Source organism: Myotis davidii, unplaced genomic scaffold (assembly GCF_000327345.1).
Source record: "Myotis davidii unplaced genomic scaffold, ASM32734v1 scaffold1527, whole genome shotgun sequence".
NCBI classification, from domain to species: Eukaryota; Metazoa; Chordata; class Mammalia; order Chiroptera; family Vespertilionidae; genus Myotis; species Myotis davidii.
The window spans coordinates 482028-500784 of NW_006298269.1; the positions used below are offsets into that span (position 1 = coordinate 482028).

Sequence of the window (18757 nt, forward strand, 5' to 3'; positions counted from 1 at the left end):
CAGATTCCTAATTTCCAACCTTAGAAGATCTGTCTCAGATTATTTAAGCTGATTCCAATTATTGAACTTAGTTACATTCTAACAGATCATTCAAAACTCTCCAAAATTCAGGGAACTGACTGCCTTTGGCCCTACTCTTAATTCCTTGCCAAACCTCAAACTATGGGAAACACCTCCAAGCTCCAGCAACTTTGGGCCCACATGTCTGCTGTCGTGTGGTGAGGCGTTGTTGGTTTCCTTCATGTGCTGATGTGTAGGCACTAGAGTCAAATGAAGACTTGGGTCTCAAGCATTGCCACAATACTAACAGTGTCCCCTTGGTGAAAAGCCAGGACACGTTATTTAAGTTCTCTAAGCCTCAGTTGTCCCAGCTGTAAAATGGGGACAATTGTAGTTCCTCCTTCAGAAGGCTGTTATATAGATAAATCACCAGTACATGTAAAGCACTCAGCATGAGCCTGTGCATAGCACCTTCAGGTTCAGTAAATGTGAGCTATAACTGTTAATATTTACATGGTACGGTAGTTCTGGTGATGCCAGGGGGCTTTAGATATGAGACACAATACCTTCCTCAAGTCAGAAAGATCTGACTCTGCACATTGCCTGCTAGGCTGTTTCAACTTCAGGTAAACCACCATTCCTTCTCAGAGGAAGGTCAGGAGAGGTCCAGTCACAAGGCATCTGGGATTGTTACCAGAGGTGACATCGGGGAGAGAGATCTTCTCGAAATCTCTGAATCAGGAATATCTTGGGGAGAAAAGGAAGAGAAGTAGAGGACACATTCAGCTCTGGGCTTCTCTTTGGCCCCCAGTCTGAAGCCAGGTGGGTGATCATTCCTTTCTCCCATCTTTTCTCCTCCTTCCCTCACCCCGGCAGGACTGGAGAACTGGGTCTGGGCTGAGGACATGGTCTTCGTCCCCATGGCTGTCCCCTGGAGCCCTGAGCACCAGATGCAGAGGCTGCAGGTGACCCGGAAGCTGCTAGAGACAGAGGAGCAGGCCACCTTCCCCCTGGGAAGTGCCACCCCCCGCTACCTGTACCTGGCCAGCAACCACAGCAACAAGTGGGGTCACCCTCGGGGCTACCGCATCCAGGTGCTCAGTTTTGCTGGAGAGCCTCTGCCCCAGAACAGCTCCATGGAGAGGGCCATCAGCTGGGGGAGGTGAGTGGCCGGGTGTCAGAGGGAAGCTGGGGGAGATGGACTGTAAGAAGGGCCCCATGTTGCTGGGAACCCAGGTTCTCCCACCTCCTGTGGGTGTACATGCACACTCATACACACACACACACACACACACACACACGCACGCACACACACACAAGCCTGTGGCCACAATCTTGATCCATGTAAAATGAGGCCTAGTGCCCTGGCGATAGCTCAGTGGTTAGAGCGTAGGCCCCATACACTAAAGGGTCTCGGGTTTGATTCCAGATCAAGGGTGTGTACCTGGGTTGCAGGTTTGATCCCCAACCCTGGTAGGGACACATGTGGGAGGCAAACAATCCGTATGTCTCTCTCACATGGATGTTTCTCTCTCCTTTCCTTCCTCCTTTCCACTCTCTCTCTAAAATAAATAAATAAATAAATAATTTTAAAAAATAATGGAAAAAATATCCTCGGGTGAGGATTAACCAAAAAAAGTGATAGTGAAAATAAATAAAATGAGGCCTACTGACTGGATGAGAGAATGGAGCAACACATATGGACTCAAACACAATAAAATGTTATAGGTAGAATCTGGGCTGTGGGTCTATGTGTGTTCACGACACTGTTCTTTAACTTTAAATGTTAGCAATAAGTGTTGGAGGAAAGGCCAGAGTAAGAGGAACACAGATCGCAGGGGGTATTCCCTAAAACCCAGGCATTTGAAATATAGAAATTGACCTACAATGGGAACCAGGCCATGTCCATGCATCCAGGGCCCAGGCTCTGATCTAGAATCTAGGTGGATGCATGAACGACAGTAGGACCCGAAGCCTGAACAATGGCCAGTTGATGTTTGAGATACACGTTACTGAACGGACATGGGAACTCTATGAGGGACAGGCAGAGAGAGAGGATGGGAAGAGAACAGAGACCTTTGTGGCTTATTTTTCCTTTCCGTTCCCTCTTCAGTGCAGCTTCACACAGTAGGACAGTTTGATGGCCTTGTGGGTCTAATCCAAACCTCCTGTAGGTACCAGCTGGCCGTGACCCAGCGAAAGGAGGAGGAGCCCAGCAGCACCAGCATCTACAATTTGAACGACCCTTGGACACCCACCGTGGACTTCACTGACTTCATCAACAATGAAACTGTTGCAGGGCAGGTGAGTCTGGGGGAGGCAGCGGAAGCAAGGATGAGCCACTTCACTCTCCCACGCCAGGGCCCTCCGGGGACTTTAAAACCCACTAAGAAACGAAGCTTCACGTTCTCACAGTGATCCTGGGCTGGCGAACTGAATCCTTCCATACCAGGCTACTGTGGGAGGCAGGTGTGTCTTTAGCAAAGCCAGGCCTCATGATCCTCTTCCTTCTCCCCTGCTAGGACTTGGTGGCCTGGGTGACAGCTGGTTTCCTGCACATCCCACATGCAGAGGACGTTCCCAACACGGTGACTGTGGGGAATGGTGTGGGCTTCTTCCTCCGACCCTACAACTTCTTTGACCAGGACCCCTCCTCCGATTCTGCGGACTCCATCTATTTCCGGGGGGACCAGGATGCTGGGGCCTGTGAGGTCAACCTCCTGGCTTGCCTCCCCAAGGCTGCTGACTGTGCCCCCGACCTCCCTGCCTTCTCTCATGGGGGCTTCTCTCACAACTAGGTGGTCCCTGGGATGGGGAATGTGTCCAGGGCAGGAGGGCCAGGGTGTGTGGAGAGGGGGAGCAGTGGGCACTAGGCCAGGAAGCCTGATCTCCCACTAAGATCCTCTCCTCCCCAAAATCCTCTCTCCCATCACCCTTCTTTGCATCACCCTCCTATTGGAAGCATCCTGAGCCTGTGATGCCTGACACAGCAGGGACTCAACTTTGTTGACCCCAGACCTGCTGGTTTCTGTCCCAGAGAGGAGAGGAATGGCCAGCTGGAGCTGGGGTGATGGCCTAGCTTTTTCCCAGGAGACTTTTGTTTGTTTCTAACAGTTTTTTTATTTTTATTTTTTTTTTACAATTAGATATCATTCACATACCACCAGGAAGCCTGATCTCCCAAGATCCTCTCCTCCCCAAGACCCTCTCTTCCATCACCCTTCTTTGCATCGCCCTCCTATTGGAAGCATCCTGAGCCTGTGATGCCTGACACAGCAGGGACTCAACTTTGTTGACCCCAGACCTGCTGGTTTCTGTCCCAGAGAGGAGAGGAATGGCCAGCTGGAGCTGGGGTGATGGCCTAGCTTTTTCCCAGGAGACTTTTTGTTTCTAACAGTTTTTTATTTTTATTTTTTTTTACAATTAGATATCATTCACATACCATAAGATTTATCCTTTTAATGTGTCTAATTTAGTGGGTTTTAGTATATTCATAAAGTTGTGCAATGATCACTACTAATTCCAGTACATTTTCATCACCGCAGAAAGAAACCCCATAGCTGTTAGCAGTCACTTCCTATTTCCCTTCAACCCTTCCCAGCTCTAGGCAACCACCAAGCTTTCTGTCACTACAGACTTGCCTATATTCTGGCCATTACATGTAAACAGCTCTATACAACATGTGGTCTTCTGCGATTGGCTTCTTTCAGCAGAATGTTTTTGAGGCACATCCACTTTGTAGCATGAAACAAGACTTCATTCCTTGAGGGCCGAATTGTATTCCATTGTATGAATGTTACCGCATTTCTGTTTGTTCATTCATCAGTTCAAGGACATGTGGATTGTTCCCATGTTTTGGTTATTATGGATAATGCTGCTGTGAACATTTGTGTACAAGTTTTCATGTGGGCATATGTTTTCGCTTCTCCTGGTACAAAGCTGGGAGTGGAATTGCTGGGTCATATGTTTAACCTTTTGAGGAGGCTGCCAGACTGCTTTCCAAAGTGATTGTACCTTTTTTTCCCTCTCTCTCTTTTTCTCTTTTTTATTGTGGTAAAACATAACGACATAAGATTTACCATCAGACCATCTTTACTAGTAAATATACAGGCCAATGGCATTAAGTACCTTCGCATGCTTTGTTGGGCCTGCTCAGCTCCTCCTCTGCCCGGGTCTTGAATATGAAGGTGAGGCCTCTAGAGACCTCCGGGGTAGGGACCCTTCCTGGCCCTTGTCCCAGCTGTTGGGAAGGTGCTTCTCTGTTTCATTCCCTGTCATCCTAGCACATTCCTTCTCTGCTCTTTCTCCCTCCTCTTCCTCTTGCTACTTCAGCTTCTACTCCCCGGCCTTCCCTCTAAGGTCCTGGGGGGATCTCCTTGCTGCTTCAGGTCCTGCAATTCTCCCCCATCCCTCAATTCCGGTGTCCCCCTCTGTCCCTGGGCTGGGGAAGCCTAGGACAGCAGGGGGCTGTCTTGTGGGAGAGAAAGACAATCCCTGGTTGTCTTCTTGTGAGAGACATTGGTATATGGACAGCTTGCTTTCTTTTTCTTTTTGTTAATCCTCAAAAAAAAAAAGTGAGTTGGAAAGGAACTGAGTTCTGGCAAAGGGACCTTCGTACAAAGACTAACCACTGTGGAAGCTACATTCTTGATTCAAGAATAATAGCACGATATGGGGACCAGAGCTCAGCTGGGAAAGGGTTAAGGCAGAGCTCGTTTGCTATTGTTGGTTCTTTCCATTTTGCTTTTCAGATCAGTGATTTAGTTTCTCTTTATTTCTCAGCCCAAATAAATATCGTTTTGACTTTCTTGTGTTTTCTTATTTACAGAAATGGGGACCATGATGGGTGCAAATGCTTTCATCTTGCCCCAAAACAAACGCTGTGGCGCAGCCAGTGATGCTTCTCTTGGCTGTTCCACCTGTTTCTCCAGGTGCAGGAATGGGGAGTGGGGACCCCTGGGCTGTGTGGGGGACTCTGCTGCTGTGGCTCACCTGCTGACCCAGGAGTGTGCCATGGGGCTCCCCAGGGGGCCAGAGGGCACAGCCTGAGCCACCCCAAGGGAGTGTATGCACAGAGAACCCTATTGGAGGGCTCTACTGGGAACATATCCTTTCAACCACAAGAAAGAAGCCATCAGACCTTAAGGAATGCAGCCCAGAGAAATCCAAAGGGTCCGAACAGCAAAGCTCTAGGAGAAACCTGGCAAGTGAGAGAGAACCTGGGAATGCAGGCCCTTCAGGAACCCTTAGACCTACGATCCCACTGAAGGGCCCTCGAACACGTACACACATACGCACACGGTATCAGTGTGTGCTCCTTGTCTTGGCCTCTTAGTGGTGCTGGCCTCATGTCCCCACTCCAACACTTGGCCTGTGGCTGATGGTTGATGTTTTCTCCACTCAGGCTCAGGTGGGTGTCTGCATCTTCTGTAGCATTCCTCCTCACCCCATCTGGATCCTGCGAAGGGGAATTGATCATAGCATTCTCAGCGGGGCCTGGGTCTCAGACACCTTCTCTCATCTCCTTGACCTATGTCTGTGGACCAGAATATGAGGGGGGCTCCCCTTTTCTTGAGGACCCCCAAGGAACGCGATGTCTCAGTCTCTCCCATTGAAAGGGAGACAGTACGGCCGAGACTCTGCTGGACTGGCTGGTTTTCATCTGTTGCCTCATTTATTCCTCACCACAACCTTGAGAATCAGATACTATTTTTCCCATTTCACGGATGAGGAAACTGAGATTCACAGGAATTGGGTAACTTGCCCCAAGTCACCTGGCTGGTACATGGTGGGGCTGGGATTGATCCCAGGTCTTTGTGGAATTATACCCGACTGCCTTCCCCTGTACTACTGCTCTTCTTCACTGACTAGCAGGCCTGGTTAAAGAATTAACAACGTAATGCTTGAGAAGCACTTGGCACCTGGTCCGTGGTAAGTGACCTTCTATGAGCAAAATCAACACTCAGTGGCCCAGAGCAAAAGTATGCACCACTGCCTTAAAGCAAAAGCTCTTAACCTGGACTGTACCTGAAATCACGGGGGAGCTTGTAAAACTCCACATGCCCAGGTTGCACCGCAGGCCAATAAAATCAATCTCTGGGGGTGAGGCAGAGCATACATGTATGCAGTAAGCAGCATAAATTTTCCCCGTGTGATTCTAACATCTAGCTAAGGTTGAGAAAAGCCTGGGACAGCAGTTTAGTTCCAAACTGGCCAGGGGAGCCTGACCAGAGAGTGTAAGACACGTAAAGAACGTGTCTGTCAGAAGGCACAGAAAAGGAGTGTTACAGAGCCTGCCCTGGCAGTGCCAATCTGACCGTGTCAGAAGACCTGGCCCAAGGCCAGTACAGACCAGCCCCGGAGGACACTAGCCATGCAGATGGAGGCACTGGGCCTATCAAACCTATCTCGTGACCAACTGCTGATTCTGATTCACAGCTCAACCGGTCAGCTACCCACTGCACCTAGGTCATGGGAAGAAACGGGCAAACCAGTTATATCTCTTGTGTAAATGAACTAGGGGTATTCTGATAATAATTGGTTTTGCTTGACAATTACTATAAAATGAGGATTAGCCTTTATTATTACTTTGGAAAATTTAGATCTTCCCTGAAAGACACTCTCCCCCGGGGAGCTTGATGAATCTGGTTTCTGATTTAGGCCCCTCCCTTGGACTGTGCTTAATGCACCAAGAAACCATCGTGCGGTATCCTAGAGACAGCCAGACTCTCCTGATACAACCCACACCAACCTCTCCATGGACTTCACATCTAACTTCCAGAGCAGACTCATTATAAGCAAATTCCCACCTTCGTTCCCCTCCCCCTCCTCCTATAGTTTCTCCTTGGCCAACTGGAATTGTAAATTTTCCGAGCTCCCCACTCTCTGGGGCACATTAGGTTGTTCACCCTGGGTTTGCACATCCTGCCATCTTGATGCCCTGCAATCCAGACTGTCATGACCCTGTGCCTGTCCGCAAACAGGCTGTCCCCATTCACGCATGCCTCTGCCCATCCGCCTCCTTCCTTATTTCCTCCAGTTCCTTCCTCTTTCCCCTTCCTCCCTCTTCCTTTGGTGATGCCTTATTCATCCTCTAAAACCCAACTCAAAGGTCACCCACCCCCACCTTTCTCTGCTCATTGCTCTGTTCTCCCTGCTCCCTTAGTACTTCAGTATATGTGCTGCCAAAGCAAGCACTCCCTTAGTCCTTTATTTTTTTTTAATATATTTTATTGATTTTTCACAGAGAGGAAGGGAGAGAGATAGAGAGTTAGAAACATCGATGAGAGAGACACATCGATCAGCCGCCTCCTGCACATCTCCCACTGGGGATGTGCCCGCAACCCAGGCACATGCCCTCGACCGGAATCGAACCTGGGACCTTTCAGTCCGCAGGCCAACGCTCCATCCACTGAGCCAAACCGGTTTCGGCCTCCCTTAGTCCTTTAAACAAAAGTCTACAGTGGAGGTTCACACACCAAACTCAAGTTCACTGCCTCCACCTCCCCATCATGTGGCCCACAGGCCTCCCGTGCCCACCATGATCTCCATTCAGCAGCTGGTAGGCAGATGGCTCTTCGTGGAGAACAAAGGCTTCACCGCGTACATGAAGGAACTGGGCGTGGGAATGGGCGCCATGGCCAAACCAGACTGCGTCATCACCTCTGATGGCCAAAACCTCATGGTAAAAACTGAGAGCACGTTGAAGGTGACACAGTGCTCATGCAACCTGAGAGACAAGTTTGAAGAAATTACAGCCGATGGCACAATAACTCAGGCCACCTGCAACTTTGTAAACAGTGCATTGGTCCAACATCAGGAATGGGACGGGAAGGAAAGCGCCAGAACCAGAAGATTGGAAAGCGGAAGTTAGTGGTGGAATGTGTCGTGAACAATGTCAGCTGTACTTGGACCTGTGAAAAAGCGGAGTAAAATTTCCATCATCCTTCCGGACAGGAATTAGCCATGAGGATAAACCAGCTCCATTCAAGCATGCCTCTCCCCCTCCCCCGTTACTGTGTTCAGTTCTCTGTATCACACTCATTTTATATGCAACTATTCCTGAGTGTTGGTTTAATTAGGATTGACCCTTCGGTTAGTAAATAAATGTGTTTATGCTTAAAAAAAAAAGGTCGAAGAAAGTCCAAAGATCCTGAGTGAAAAATCACCCTGGCTGCACAGGTTAAGCCAGGACATGGGGCCAAGGGTCAACACTGACATGCTGAGCCCAAGCAATTCCTCTCCACACGAAACCTGCACCGCTGGAACCCAGCAAAGGTTGTAGGAAGGAGAACTTGGGACAGACAGACGGCAGGTCTGTAAATCAGTTCCCTCCGCTTGGCTTTCCCTGAAACAGGCAGTCGGGGCCCAGGGCCTGGGACAGACTCAAGAGGACGCAGTGTGGGAGGGTTAGAAGCATAGGCGGGCGTTAGACCCCAAAGCGCTATAGAATTTGGCATGTATGTTTTCCTCATTCTGCAACGTGGTATAATGATTTCTGGAGCCAGATTCTGAGGTTTGAACCTGACAATGTGACCTTGGGCAACTTCGTTAACTTCTCTGGGCCTCACTTTCATCACCTGTAAAATGGGGGCGGTATAAAATCTATATCAGGATTCTGATGGGGATCAATCTGTGTAATTTTCCAAGTCTAGTTCTTGGAGTATAGTAAGTGCTCAATGAATGCTAGCTATTATTTAATATTTTATTAACAGCATCTCCTGGGTGTTTCAGTTACTGCATAACAAGCCCCCTTGAAAAACAGTGGCTTAAAACATCAAACCATTTTATTTGCTCATTATTCTGTAGGTCAGCTCTCTGAGCTGGGGCTCAGTTGGGCAGTTCTTCTGCTGGAGTCACCTGGAATCACTCTCTAGACTGCAGATATCTGGCAGAGAGACTAGGGCTGGATGGTCTATGATGGACTCACTCACACGTCTGGCAGCTGGGGCTGGCTATCAGACAGGCTACGTGTTACAGCAACGTGCGTCCAGGAGATCAGCCTGGACTTCTCTTTGTGGTCCTGGACTCCAGTGGTAGCCCAAAGGGGACAGGCGCTAGTGAGTGAATGCTTTTCAAGCCTCTGTTGGTATCACATCTACTAATGTCCCATTGGCCCCCAGATTCAAAGGATGGAGATATAAATTCTCTCCTTGTTGGGAAGAGAGGCAAAGAAACAGTGCAAAGAGGTGCATATCAGCAATGGAAGGAGCCCTCACAGCAGTCTAAACAATCTATCACGCTGGCACCAGATACGCGAGCAGAGCTCAGGTCTGAAAGCTGGAAGGGGTAACTTCTTGGCTCTCAGGGCTCAGGATAACTGAAAAAGGGTTAAGTCATATGCAAAACAACTGCAATGCAAGGTTTGAACATGCTTAGTGCCCTAAAATAAGAATGATTAAATGCTAGGGGAGTTCAGGACAGAGTGGTCCTTTATAGCTGACAACAGTTAAGCCAGTGGGTTGGAAAGGCTTTATTACCTTGGCCTTGAAGTTTGTTTAGAATCTGGACGTGTGGAGATGAGGAAAATGATATTCCAGGTGGGAGAAAGAGCAAAGTTAGGCAAACCAAAATGTGTTTGGGGAATCCAATCCCATTAGTATATATGGAATAGGGGGTCCAGGAAGAGGAGTTGCAAGCCTTAAGGCTGGAACCATAACCTGGGGTTTGATTGTGGATAAGTTTGAGTTTGAACTTCACTCTGTAGGCAGTGTCCACTGGATATTCTTCAGGTGTTAAGTAAATGAAAAAAAACAAAAAACACACACCTGTATTGTAAGAGGCTCCTTTGCCAGTGGTCTGTAGGATGGCTAGGGTTTGGCAGTAAGAAGGGGAGTAAGAGATCATTAGGTAATGAAAGGACTAGCAGGTCAAGACAGAGGGATTGACGAGGGGCAGTAAGAGTAGAAAATCAAACAAGAGTCAGAACCTGATGAGGGTTGCCAGGCTCATCAGAGGAGGAGGAGATGTTTACAAAACAGAAGTATGGAACAAGAGCCGGTCTAGAAGAAACTTGCAGATTTGGGGAATGCATGGACGTCCAGGTGGTGTTCAAGTGGAGTCTAACATCACACTGACTATGAGAGGATGAAGAGAAGAGAGAGTAGATGTTGCTGGAGCAACATTGAACACAGAGAGGGCAAGTGTTTCAGGGCAGTTATCTGCCAAATGTTGCAGATGTGACCGAAAGATTAAGAAAAAAGAAGGATGAGAAAAGGCCAACCACTTGAGAGGTGTGCAGAGCCTTAAGGCCTTCTTAAAATATTGGTCTTTATTTAAGGAGGGAATGGCATGAGCAGATAGGTTTCTGTGTGGTGAATAGACTGGAGAAGGGCAAGAATGTACATGGAGCTCTTCAAGCAAGGGAACCATTGCATTAAAAAAGGAGATTGAAAAAAACAAAAAAGGCCAAGCAGCAGATTTGACAGTGAGAAGGTCACAGTGACTTCCCATTCCCCGGAGAGCAGAGGAGGGTGACACTGCACGGGGCTGGAGAGAGCAACAAGCATCCTACTCTCTGGAATTCAAGGTTGGAGAGATCCCCGGGAATTACATGATTCTGGGCTGCCCTCCTTCCACTTCAAACCTACTAAAGTGAACAAAATCTTTTAAAAATAAAGCAAACACTGACTTTCCCTTCTATCCTTCCCTTCTCCCTTTCTCTCCTACTGGCTGGCTGGAGATCAGGCACTGTTAGGACTTCCATCCAGGGAGACAAGCGTTGGCGGGCAGACTGCTGTTTACTTCCTAGCAGAGCCCATCTGTGTTTTCATAGCTCAGAATAGTTCCTTGGCCTTCTCATGGCCTGGGAGGGTGGGGGAGGGGGGCAGGGAAACCTCACTGTTTGTTTTCGTGACAATTCTGGCCTCACCTCATTTGGGAACTCTCAGAAGGGGTAAGCTGTGGGTTAAGAGGGTCCAAGACTACTGATTTCCTAATTATGTCCCCCAACTGGGCTCCAGAAGAGGGAAGGACAATAACTGACTGTACAACATGGGCATTTTGGTTGGGATGAAAGTTCCATAGCTATTAAAGAAAGAGTTGATTAAAGGACTACAGGGAAGAGCTGGGGGAGAAACAGAGGTGGGGCAGAGAGAAGGTGGAAGGGATGACCCCTCCCCAAACTGGATCTCAGCTGGATGCCTGGCTCTTCATAGGGAGCTGACTTCTGATGGAGAATTGCTTGGGGGGAGGGGGGCTTCTCTGACTCTGGATGCACCTCAGGTCTCATATTTTAATTTAAAAAATATGAGCCCTGGCCAGTTTGGCTCAGTGGATAGAGCGTCGGCCTGCAGACTGAAGGGTCCCGAGTTTGATTCCAGTCAAGAGCACATGCCCAAGTTGAGGGCTCCATCCCCAGTAGGGGGTGATTCTCTCTCCCTCTCCCTTCCTCTCTGAAATCAATAAAAATATATTTTAAATTTTTTAAAAAAAATAGGAACACATCTTTCCTTCTGGCAATAATGAATCAGTTACTTCTGTTAGGTCACTAAAAGTCAAGTATCGCCTCATTGGAGCTACTTTCAAGGAGCCCCCCAGAGTCAGAAAATGATAAGGCTGAAAGGAGGGTGAGAGTCACCAAGTCTCAGTCTACAGCTGACAGAAGGATCCCCAGTAGGGGTGATTCTCTCTCTGAAATCAATAAAAATATATTTAAATTGTTTAAAAAAAATATGAACACATCTTTCCTTCTGACAATAATGAACCAGTTACTTCTGTTAGGTCACTAAAAGTCAAGTATCGCCTCATTGGAGCTACTTTCAAGGAGCCCCCCAGAGTCAGAAAATGATAAGGCTGAAAGGAGGGTGAGAGTCACCAAGTCTCAGTCTACAGCTGACAGAAGTAAAATCCAGAGAACTCTAGTGACTTGGCCAAGAACACACAACTCTTCTTTCTTTTTTTTAATCCTCACCGGAGGATATTTTTTCCCATTGATTTTTAGAGAGAGTGGAAGGAGGAGAGGGAGAGAGAAACATGGATGTGAGAGAGACACATTGATTGGTTGGCTCCCCCATGTGGCATGTGGCCCCACGAGATTGAACTTGCAACCCAGGTATGTGCTCTTGACTGGGAATCCTACCCACCTCCCTTTGGTGCTCTGGCCAACTCTCTAACCACTGAGCCATACCAGCAAGACAATCACACTCTTTATCTTCCTATTTATTATTTCTCTTTTGACCTTAGAAGTCCTAGTGATGGCAGTAGGAGAGAAGTCTCAAGAGATGTCTGCTGAAAGCTTGAGGATGTTTTTGAGGGTCTTCTAAAGAAAAACACACCCAACTTTTCCACCCCCGTCACTCATCCCCAGTCCCTACCTCGTTCCACACCCAACCAGGCTGAGCTATGACTGGGCGACTGATGACATAGTCCCTCCATTTTTTCTTTAGTTGGCCCCAATTCTTTCAAAATATCTGTGAGCTGAAGCAGGGAGGCACAGTGGATTAAGGCTAGATTCTTAGCTTACACTTCCCACCTCTCTTCAGACACCTCCTCTTTGCCTCTGAGGTACAGACCAGGAAGAAGGAGGGAACTGGCCTTTTCCCAGATGGTCCCCACCATCACTTTAGAGGCTCACTCCCTTGACTCTGCCTCGTCTGTGCATCATCAACAAAGTTTAACTCCTGGCGGGAAGGATCAAACTTAGCGCAAGAAGGTTTCCCAGCTGCAAGGGTGGTTTGGCACCACCAAAGGGTTGATTGCCAGTTGGAGCAGTGTCACCATCTGGTCATGAGGGAACTGGTTGGCTGTATCTGGGCTTCACAACAGCTTCTTCGGGGGTGGGGCGGGGGGGCGTTGAAGATGATAGAGGAGAGGAAGAAGATGGTCGGTCTGTGCTTCCCATAAAGGTTCCAATGATTCATTTAACTTTGGTAGAAAGCAGACACTAGGGTGGCAGGAGGCAGGGAGTGAGCAGGGAGTTCTGAACTGTTTACAATAAGGCAAATGTCCTCTGGTGTTTTTCTGTGGACAACATGTGCAGCCCGTCTTGAGACAGACAGCATGCTCCCCCCACGTGGTCAATAAGTGCACAGTTCAAGGTTCTGAAGCTGAACTTTCTCACCAGGCTGGAGATAAGTCAGCCATTTTCACAGGCTAACAATCATTAATCCGCCTCTCCCTTCACCTGCTTTCCCCGACGTAGTTTTGTAAAAAAAAATAAAAAAAAAAATGAGCAGGGTCACTCACTGAAAAGGTGACAGCAGTTGATCCAGCCAGTTTCTGCTATCTACCCCTGAACAGCTTCCCCATTGACCACGTGGTGGGGGGAGAGGAGCACAAAAAAAGAAATCAATAAAATAAAAAACCGTACATCTTGGAGTTTGGACTGTAACCCTGCAAGGAAATCTCCCCCACTGCCCAGACAAAGCCTTGGCTTGAAGCTGGGTTTTGTATCCTTGATACAATGTGCAGACGAGCCCCATTCTAGTGATCATAGCTGAGCAAAAAGGCAGCTCCTCGCTCCATGGAACCCAGCGCCCCCGCCAGAATAGGTTTTGACTTCAGGGAAAGTAGGAATGTCTTACTGGTAATAAAAGCAATTTTTGGATGAGGTGTGTGGCAAATTATGACTCCTTCCCCTCTTTGCTTCCCTGTTAGCAAATAAACTGGCCTGAGTGAATGAGTCAACCTTGCTCTAGGAGGAGACGGTGCCAGGACACGGGAACCAGCTGCACTTACTTAGCAGCAGGCCAGGCTGTTCTCTCTGGCACCCTTCCTCCATGTGCTTCCCAAACCAAGATCCCTAAGCCTCTGGATTTCTGTTTGTGGACAACGTGCCCGAGGAGTGCCCAACTAGTGCTCCTGTTTAGGGGGCCCATAGAACTTTCCATCCTCGTCGCTTCCCAGACTCGGCTGGTCGTTTTCCCAGGGGCCGTCAATACGTCTCGAGTCCTCTCTGCCCAGGACAAAATCGTAGGGAACTCACTGATATTTGTACATATGAGTTCAGTTTCGACCTAAGGATCCCCCAATTGACACAGTGAGTTGTGTAAATAATCTAACTCCCCTGCCCCACTAGAGTGTCCAGGTCCCAGAGGACAACCAAGATTTAATTTGCAATTTCTTTTTTGTTTGTTTGTTTTTGTTAATCCTCACCTGAGGATATTTATCCATTGATTTTTTTAGAGAGAGTGGAAGGAAGAGGGAGAGAGAGAGAGAGAGAGAAACATCAATGTGCGAGAGACACACTGATTGGTTGCCTCCCACAAGGACCCTGACCATGGCTGGGGATTGAGCCTGCCACCGAGGTACATGCCCTTGACAGGAATTGAACCCGGGACCCTTCAGTCTGGGTCTGTTCACTAAGCGAAACCAGCTAGGGCTCACTTGCAATTTCTTATAGAGCCAAGCATGGGGCTTTGCTCAGGAAATGTTTATTGAATTAAACTGGAGAACTTCTTGAAAGGGAAGATGACAGGAGTTAGAAGGAGAGGATAGAATCCCCTCTCTGGAGAGAGTTCTTTAAGTGAGTAAATTCTCATTGAAACCTCCAACAACTCAACTACTTCATCCCCATGATTCACCTCAAAATACCCACAAGTCCTCTGAGCATTTGAGGACTCTGCCATTTCTCCCTGCAGTCAGCTTCCCGGCAGCCTTGGGTCTTTAGGGCCTCACTTCTTTCTGTACAAGATAAAAACTTGCTGGAGGCAGCAGGAAGGGGCTGGAAGTTAGAAAGATAGACTAGCAAAGAGTCTCATGATGATATACAAGTGCTCTGACCAAGAGGTACTTCCACCAGGTGGGCGGCCTGCCCGCGGGACTCCTCCTCTACCCTGGGAGCAGATATCAGCTCCATCCCCCTCCTTATCAACACGAGCATTCTCCCTGAGTTTCCTCCAGAAGATAGGGCCCTCCCCTGGCCTCCCCATATGCTGAGAGAACCCTGCCTGGCTCAGAGATTCCGGCTGCTAGCAGCCCTGTGGAGAACCAGATAGCGGCCTTTGAATATTTTGTCAGACGGTCTGTCCTATTTGCCCTCAACTCACCTCACACCATAGAAACTTCAGTCCCCGGGGATCACAACAGTGGTTACTCAATACTTTCGAGAAAGGCTTATCTGGGTGGAGGGAAGCTTTCCAGTGGGGCCCACTACCTGCGGCCTAGCATTGCTGACATTCCAGAACACCCTTCCCCACAACACTGCCAAGTACATGCTCCATTTGCAGCCCACCCACAGCCCCCCATTATCTCCCCAGACCAGGCATGGTAGGATAGGGTTGCTTGGACCTGCAGAGACAATGTAGTCAAGGGCAGCTGGGGTCTGCTGGAGGTGGGTGGGAGCCCATGGAGGGTGGGGATAAGATGCCAGACCATACTTCCTGGATGATGTTTTCATCATTTCCAGCATGGTAGGGATACCTCTTGGTCAGAGCAATTGTATGTAGACACCTTTGCTACAGACTCATTAGCTCTGAGTTCCTTTTCCCTGTCCCCAACCTACCCCTGACAAGGGAATATGGACTTACTGGTGGGAAATTCAAGTGAATATTTTAAAGTTTTATTCCCACTACCTCCTATCCTTGAAAAATGCCTCCGGTCACCGCCTGATTCAGCCCTTGCTTCCTTCAGAGTTCGAACTGACCTAGGGTGAGGTTTTGGTCTCTGCACTGCTGCAGGGCGATTTCTGCTTGTGCAGGGGAGGAAGGCAGCATTGCCTCTCACGCCTGGGCATCTGTTACTTTTATTTATTCCTTGTCTATATCCATGGCTGTAGTAAGAATGGATTGACTTCCTTGTGAACATAAATATCTCCAAGTACAAATGGAAGATCAAGCTACAGAAGCCCTTTCCAGGGTCCCCAGTCACCAATTTGTTGGTGTTATTTAGAACTATATATGAATCATATTGTTTTTGTGTGAACACACATTCATTTTATTGCTTTCACTTATGTGTTAAAACCCCAAAGGCCCAAACTTTAAGGACATTAAATGAATGAATTGATCGGGCATTCAAAGGTGATTATTTTCTGGCCCTGAGCTGTAGAGCCACATGGGAAGAGGATTTGAGCTCCCAAACCAGAGGCATTTCCTAGACCCTAATGCAGTTAAGAAAGGGCCAGCAAGGTGACAGTACCCAGTACAATAAAATGAACTACCTTCTAAATTAATAACTTAAAACCTGAATCACTAGGACTTGAAGACTTTTTCTTTGTTCCCAAATAAGCACAGTTGCAGACAGGAAATCAGGCATCTTTGCAAGAACCATAGTGATTTAGACTCTGTCCCGTGTCTCTGGCTGGGTTTCAGAGCCAGGAGGGCAGCCCCTGGCACTGTCGAGCAGCATGCCAAAGTTAATAATTGGCCCCGCAGAGCACATGGCCGATCAGGCTGTTTTTGTGTGCCTGGTTTTCTATTTTACGTAAATCACCCTGAACATGTTTGCATCAACCTACTGATGATGCACCTTTGATCAATAGATTTTAGACAAAAGTGTTTTTTGAGTCCAAAGATCAGGGCTGGGTTGACCTGCAGGCTGGTTACAGGGTGTATAAAACGGGCAAGACGCAGGCTGATAGCAGAGTTATCACCACCAAGTCTGCAAGGGCTCAGCTGACGGCTTCCTGAGGGGCCAGGGAGTGAGCATGGAGGAAGGCATGAACGTCCTTCATGACTTTGGGATCCAGTCCACACACTACCTCCAGGTGAATTACCAGGACTCCCAGGATTGGTTCATCCTGGTCTCTGTGATCGCAGACCTCTGGAATGCCTTCTATGTCCTCTTCCCCATCTGGTTCCATGTTCGAGAAGCTGTGGGCATCCAACTCCTCTGGGTAGCTGTGATTGGAGACTGGCTCAACCTCATCTTTAAGTGGTGAGTAAGAGCCAGGCAGAGAGGAGATCGGCAAGGAAGGAGGCTGGCATTCTCTCTGGAAATGTCTGTCCATCAGAAGTTGCCTTCTCCATGCAATTCAGGAAGCCACAGGTTCCTCCCCTCCTGACTCTCCATCCGCTACATAAAGAGAGAAGACAGAGAAAGCCCTGTCAGTGAGTTGAAGATACAGGAAAGGCTATTTCTATGGACGGAAGGCCAGCTGGACTTAGTGAAAAGTCTGGATTGTAGGCTATAAGCAAAGAAACACAGTTTTACTACTTGCAGCAGAATAGGCAACATGCAGGTAGATGCATGACAGGAGAAAAATGATGCATGAAAAAAGGAATCATACAGATAATTTAAAAACCTGTCGCGTGGAGCGATGAGGAGGAATCCAGAGAACCGGGCTTCATCCAGGTTTTGTTCAGCCACCTACCAGCTGCATGTCCTGGGCAAGTCATAGCAACTCTCTGAGTTTCTGTTTTATAATCTGTAAACTTAGGTTATCTCTGGGACCTTATAATAATTATAGTTAACAGTTATCAAACATTTAGTATGTGCCAGGCCATGTGTCGAATGTTTTTCTGGAGGTGGTTACTATGTGACAGATGAAGAGAAGGTGCCTACCAGTGTTCGGCAAACTGCGGCTCTCGAGCCACATGAGGCTCTTTGGCCCCTTCAGTGTGGCTCTTCCTAAGCCTTAGGAGGACCCTAATTAAGTTAATAACAATGTACCTACCTATATAGTTTAAGTTTTAAAAATTTGGCTCTCAAAAGAAATTTCAATCATTGTACTGTTGATGTTTGGCTCTGTTGACTAATGAGTTTGCGGACCACTGGCCTAGACCAACATGGGTAGTAAATGTCAGAGGCAGGATTGACACTCAGGCAGGCTGGCTTCAGGGGCAAGGCTCTTAAGAACCATGGAATATCCAATGCTGATTAACTGACTCTTTCGGGGAAAGGTGGGAGGTGGAAGAATCCCGATTTTAACATTTGCCAAATTCTACTGTTTATATATCCCCATTATAGCCACTTTCAAGCTACGGATGGGTGTGACTTGCAAAAATCCTGAATATTTTATAATTGTTAGCCAGCACCAGCTGACTTTAGCATATTACTGGTTTGGCTTCTCTTTTGTCATCTAGAAAATGAAGAGTTGGACGAGCTTCCCTCTAAGCCAGTGATTCTCAACCTTCTGGCCCTTTAAATACAGTTCCTCATGTTGTGACTCAACCATAAAATTATTTTCGTTGCTACTTCATAACTGTAATGTTGCTTCTGTTATGAATCATCATGTAAATATCTGAGATGCAGGATGGTCTTAGGCGACCCCTGTGAAAGGGTCATTTGACTGCCAAAGGGGTCGCGACCCACAGGTTGAGAACCACTGCTCTAAGCCCTTTACCATCTCTAAAGCTTTCTATGACTACTATCAGACGATTCTTACGTCTCTTTCAGCTCTAATAGTCTCTGGCCACAAACAGTAAAAGTCCTTTAGAATAGAAAAAAAAAGATTATTGGGCTCAGAAGCCCAAGGGATTCTGAAATTTCTATTGAAAAATCTAAGTGTTATCTGTAACATCCCCTATTAAAGAGCATGACCCTAAGCAGTAAAAACATAAATGGTTATTCCAAATATCTGATCTCAATTAAAGAGTGATGGATTTTCTCTGAATTATGGAGGTGAGAGTGGTTGTCCCTGATTTGGGTGAGCAATCACTATTCCACCCCCACAGGGAAAAGGAGGCCTCCAGCCGGCCCTCTGACACCTGTTTCCACAATAAAAGATCTAAGCCTTTTAAAAGGGAAGTGGCTTGGCCCTGGCCAGTGGGGCACAGTTGGCTGAAGCATCATCCCACGCACCGAAGGGTCACAGGTTGGATCCCAGTCGGGTGCACAAGGAAAGCAACGGGTGGATGTTTCTCCCTCACACCGATGTTTC

At 47.8% G+C, this 18757-nt stretch overlaps 2 protein-coding genes and 1 pseudogene across 3 annotated transcripts in view; all 3 read left to right on the plus strand.

The window, feature by feature from the left end:
• Positions 1–3086, plus strand: part of LOC102758218 (membrane primary amine oxidase-like) — a 9993-nt gene extending 6907 nt beyond the window's left edge. Inside the window, 3 exon segments of the mRNA XM_015570561.1 lie at positions 877–1162; positions 2175–2304; positions 2523–3086. Of these exon segments, the coding sequence (XP_015426047.1) occupies positions 877–1162; positions 2175–2304; positions 2523–2798 (692 nt within the window). The 3' untranslated portion in view covers positions 2799–3086.
• Positions 3087–7540: 4454 nt separating this feature from the next.
• LOC102765345 lies at positions 7541–7999 on the plus strand (annotated as a pseudogene).
• An 8453-nt stretch (positions 8000–16452) lies between these two features.
• The window catches only part of G6PC (glucose-6-phosphatase, catalytic subunit), an 8683-nt gene continuing 6378 nt past the window's right edge, over positions 16453–18757 (plus strand). The window contains exon 1 of one of the 2 annotated variants that reach the window (XM_015570562.1): positions 16453–16812. In XM_015570562.1, the coding sequence (XP_015426048.1) occupies positions 16583–16812 (230 nt within the window). In that variant the 5' untranslated portion in view covers positions 16453–16582. The remainder of the gene's footprint in view (positions 16813–18757) is intronic. The other variant, XM_015570563.1, reaches the window with a different exon arrangement.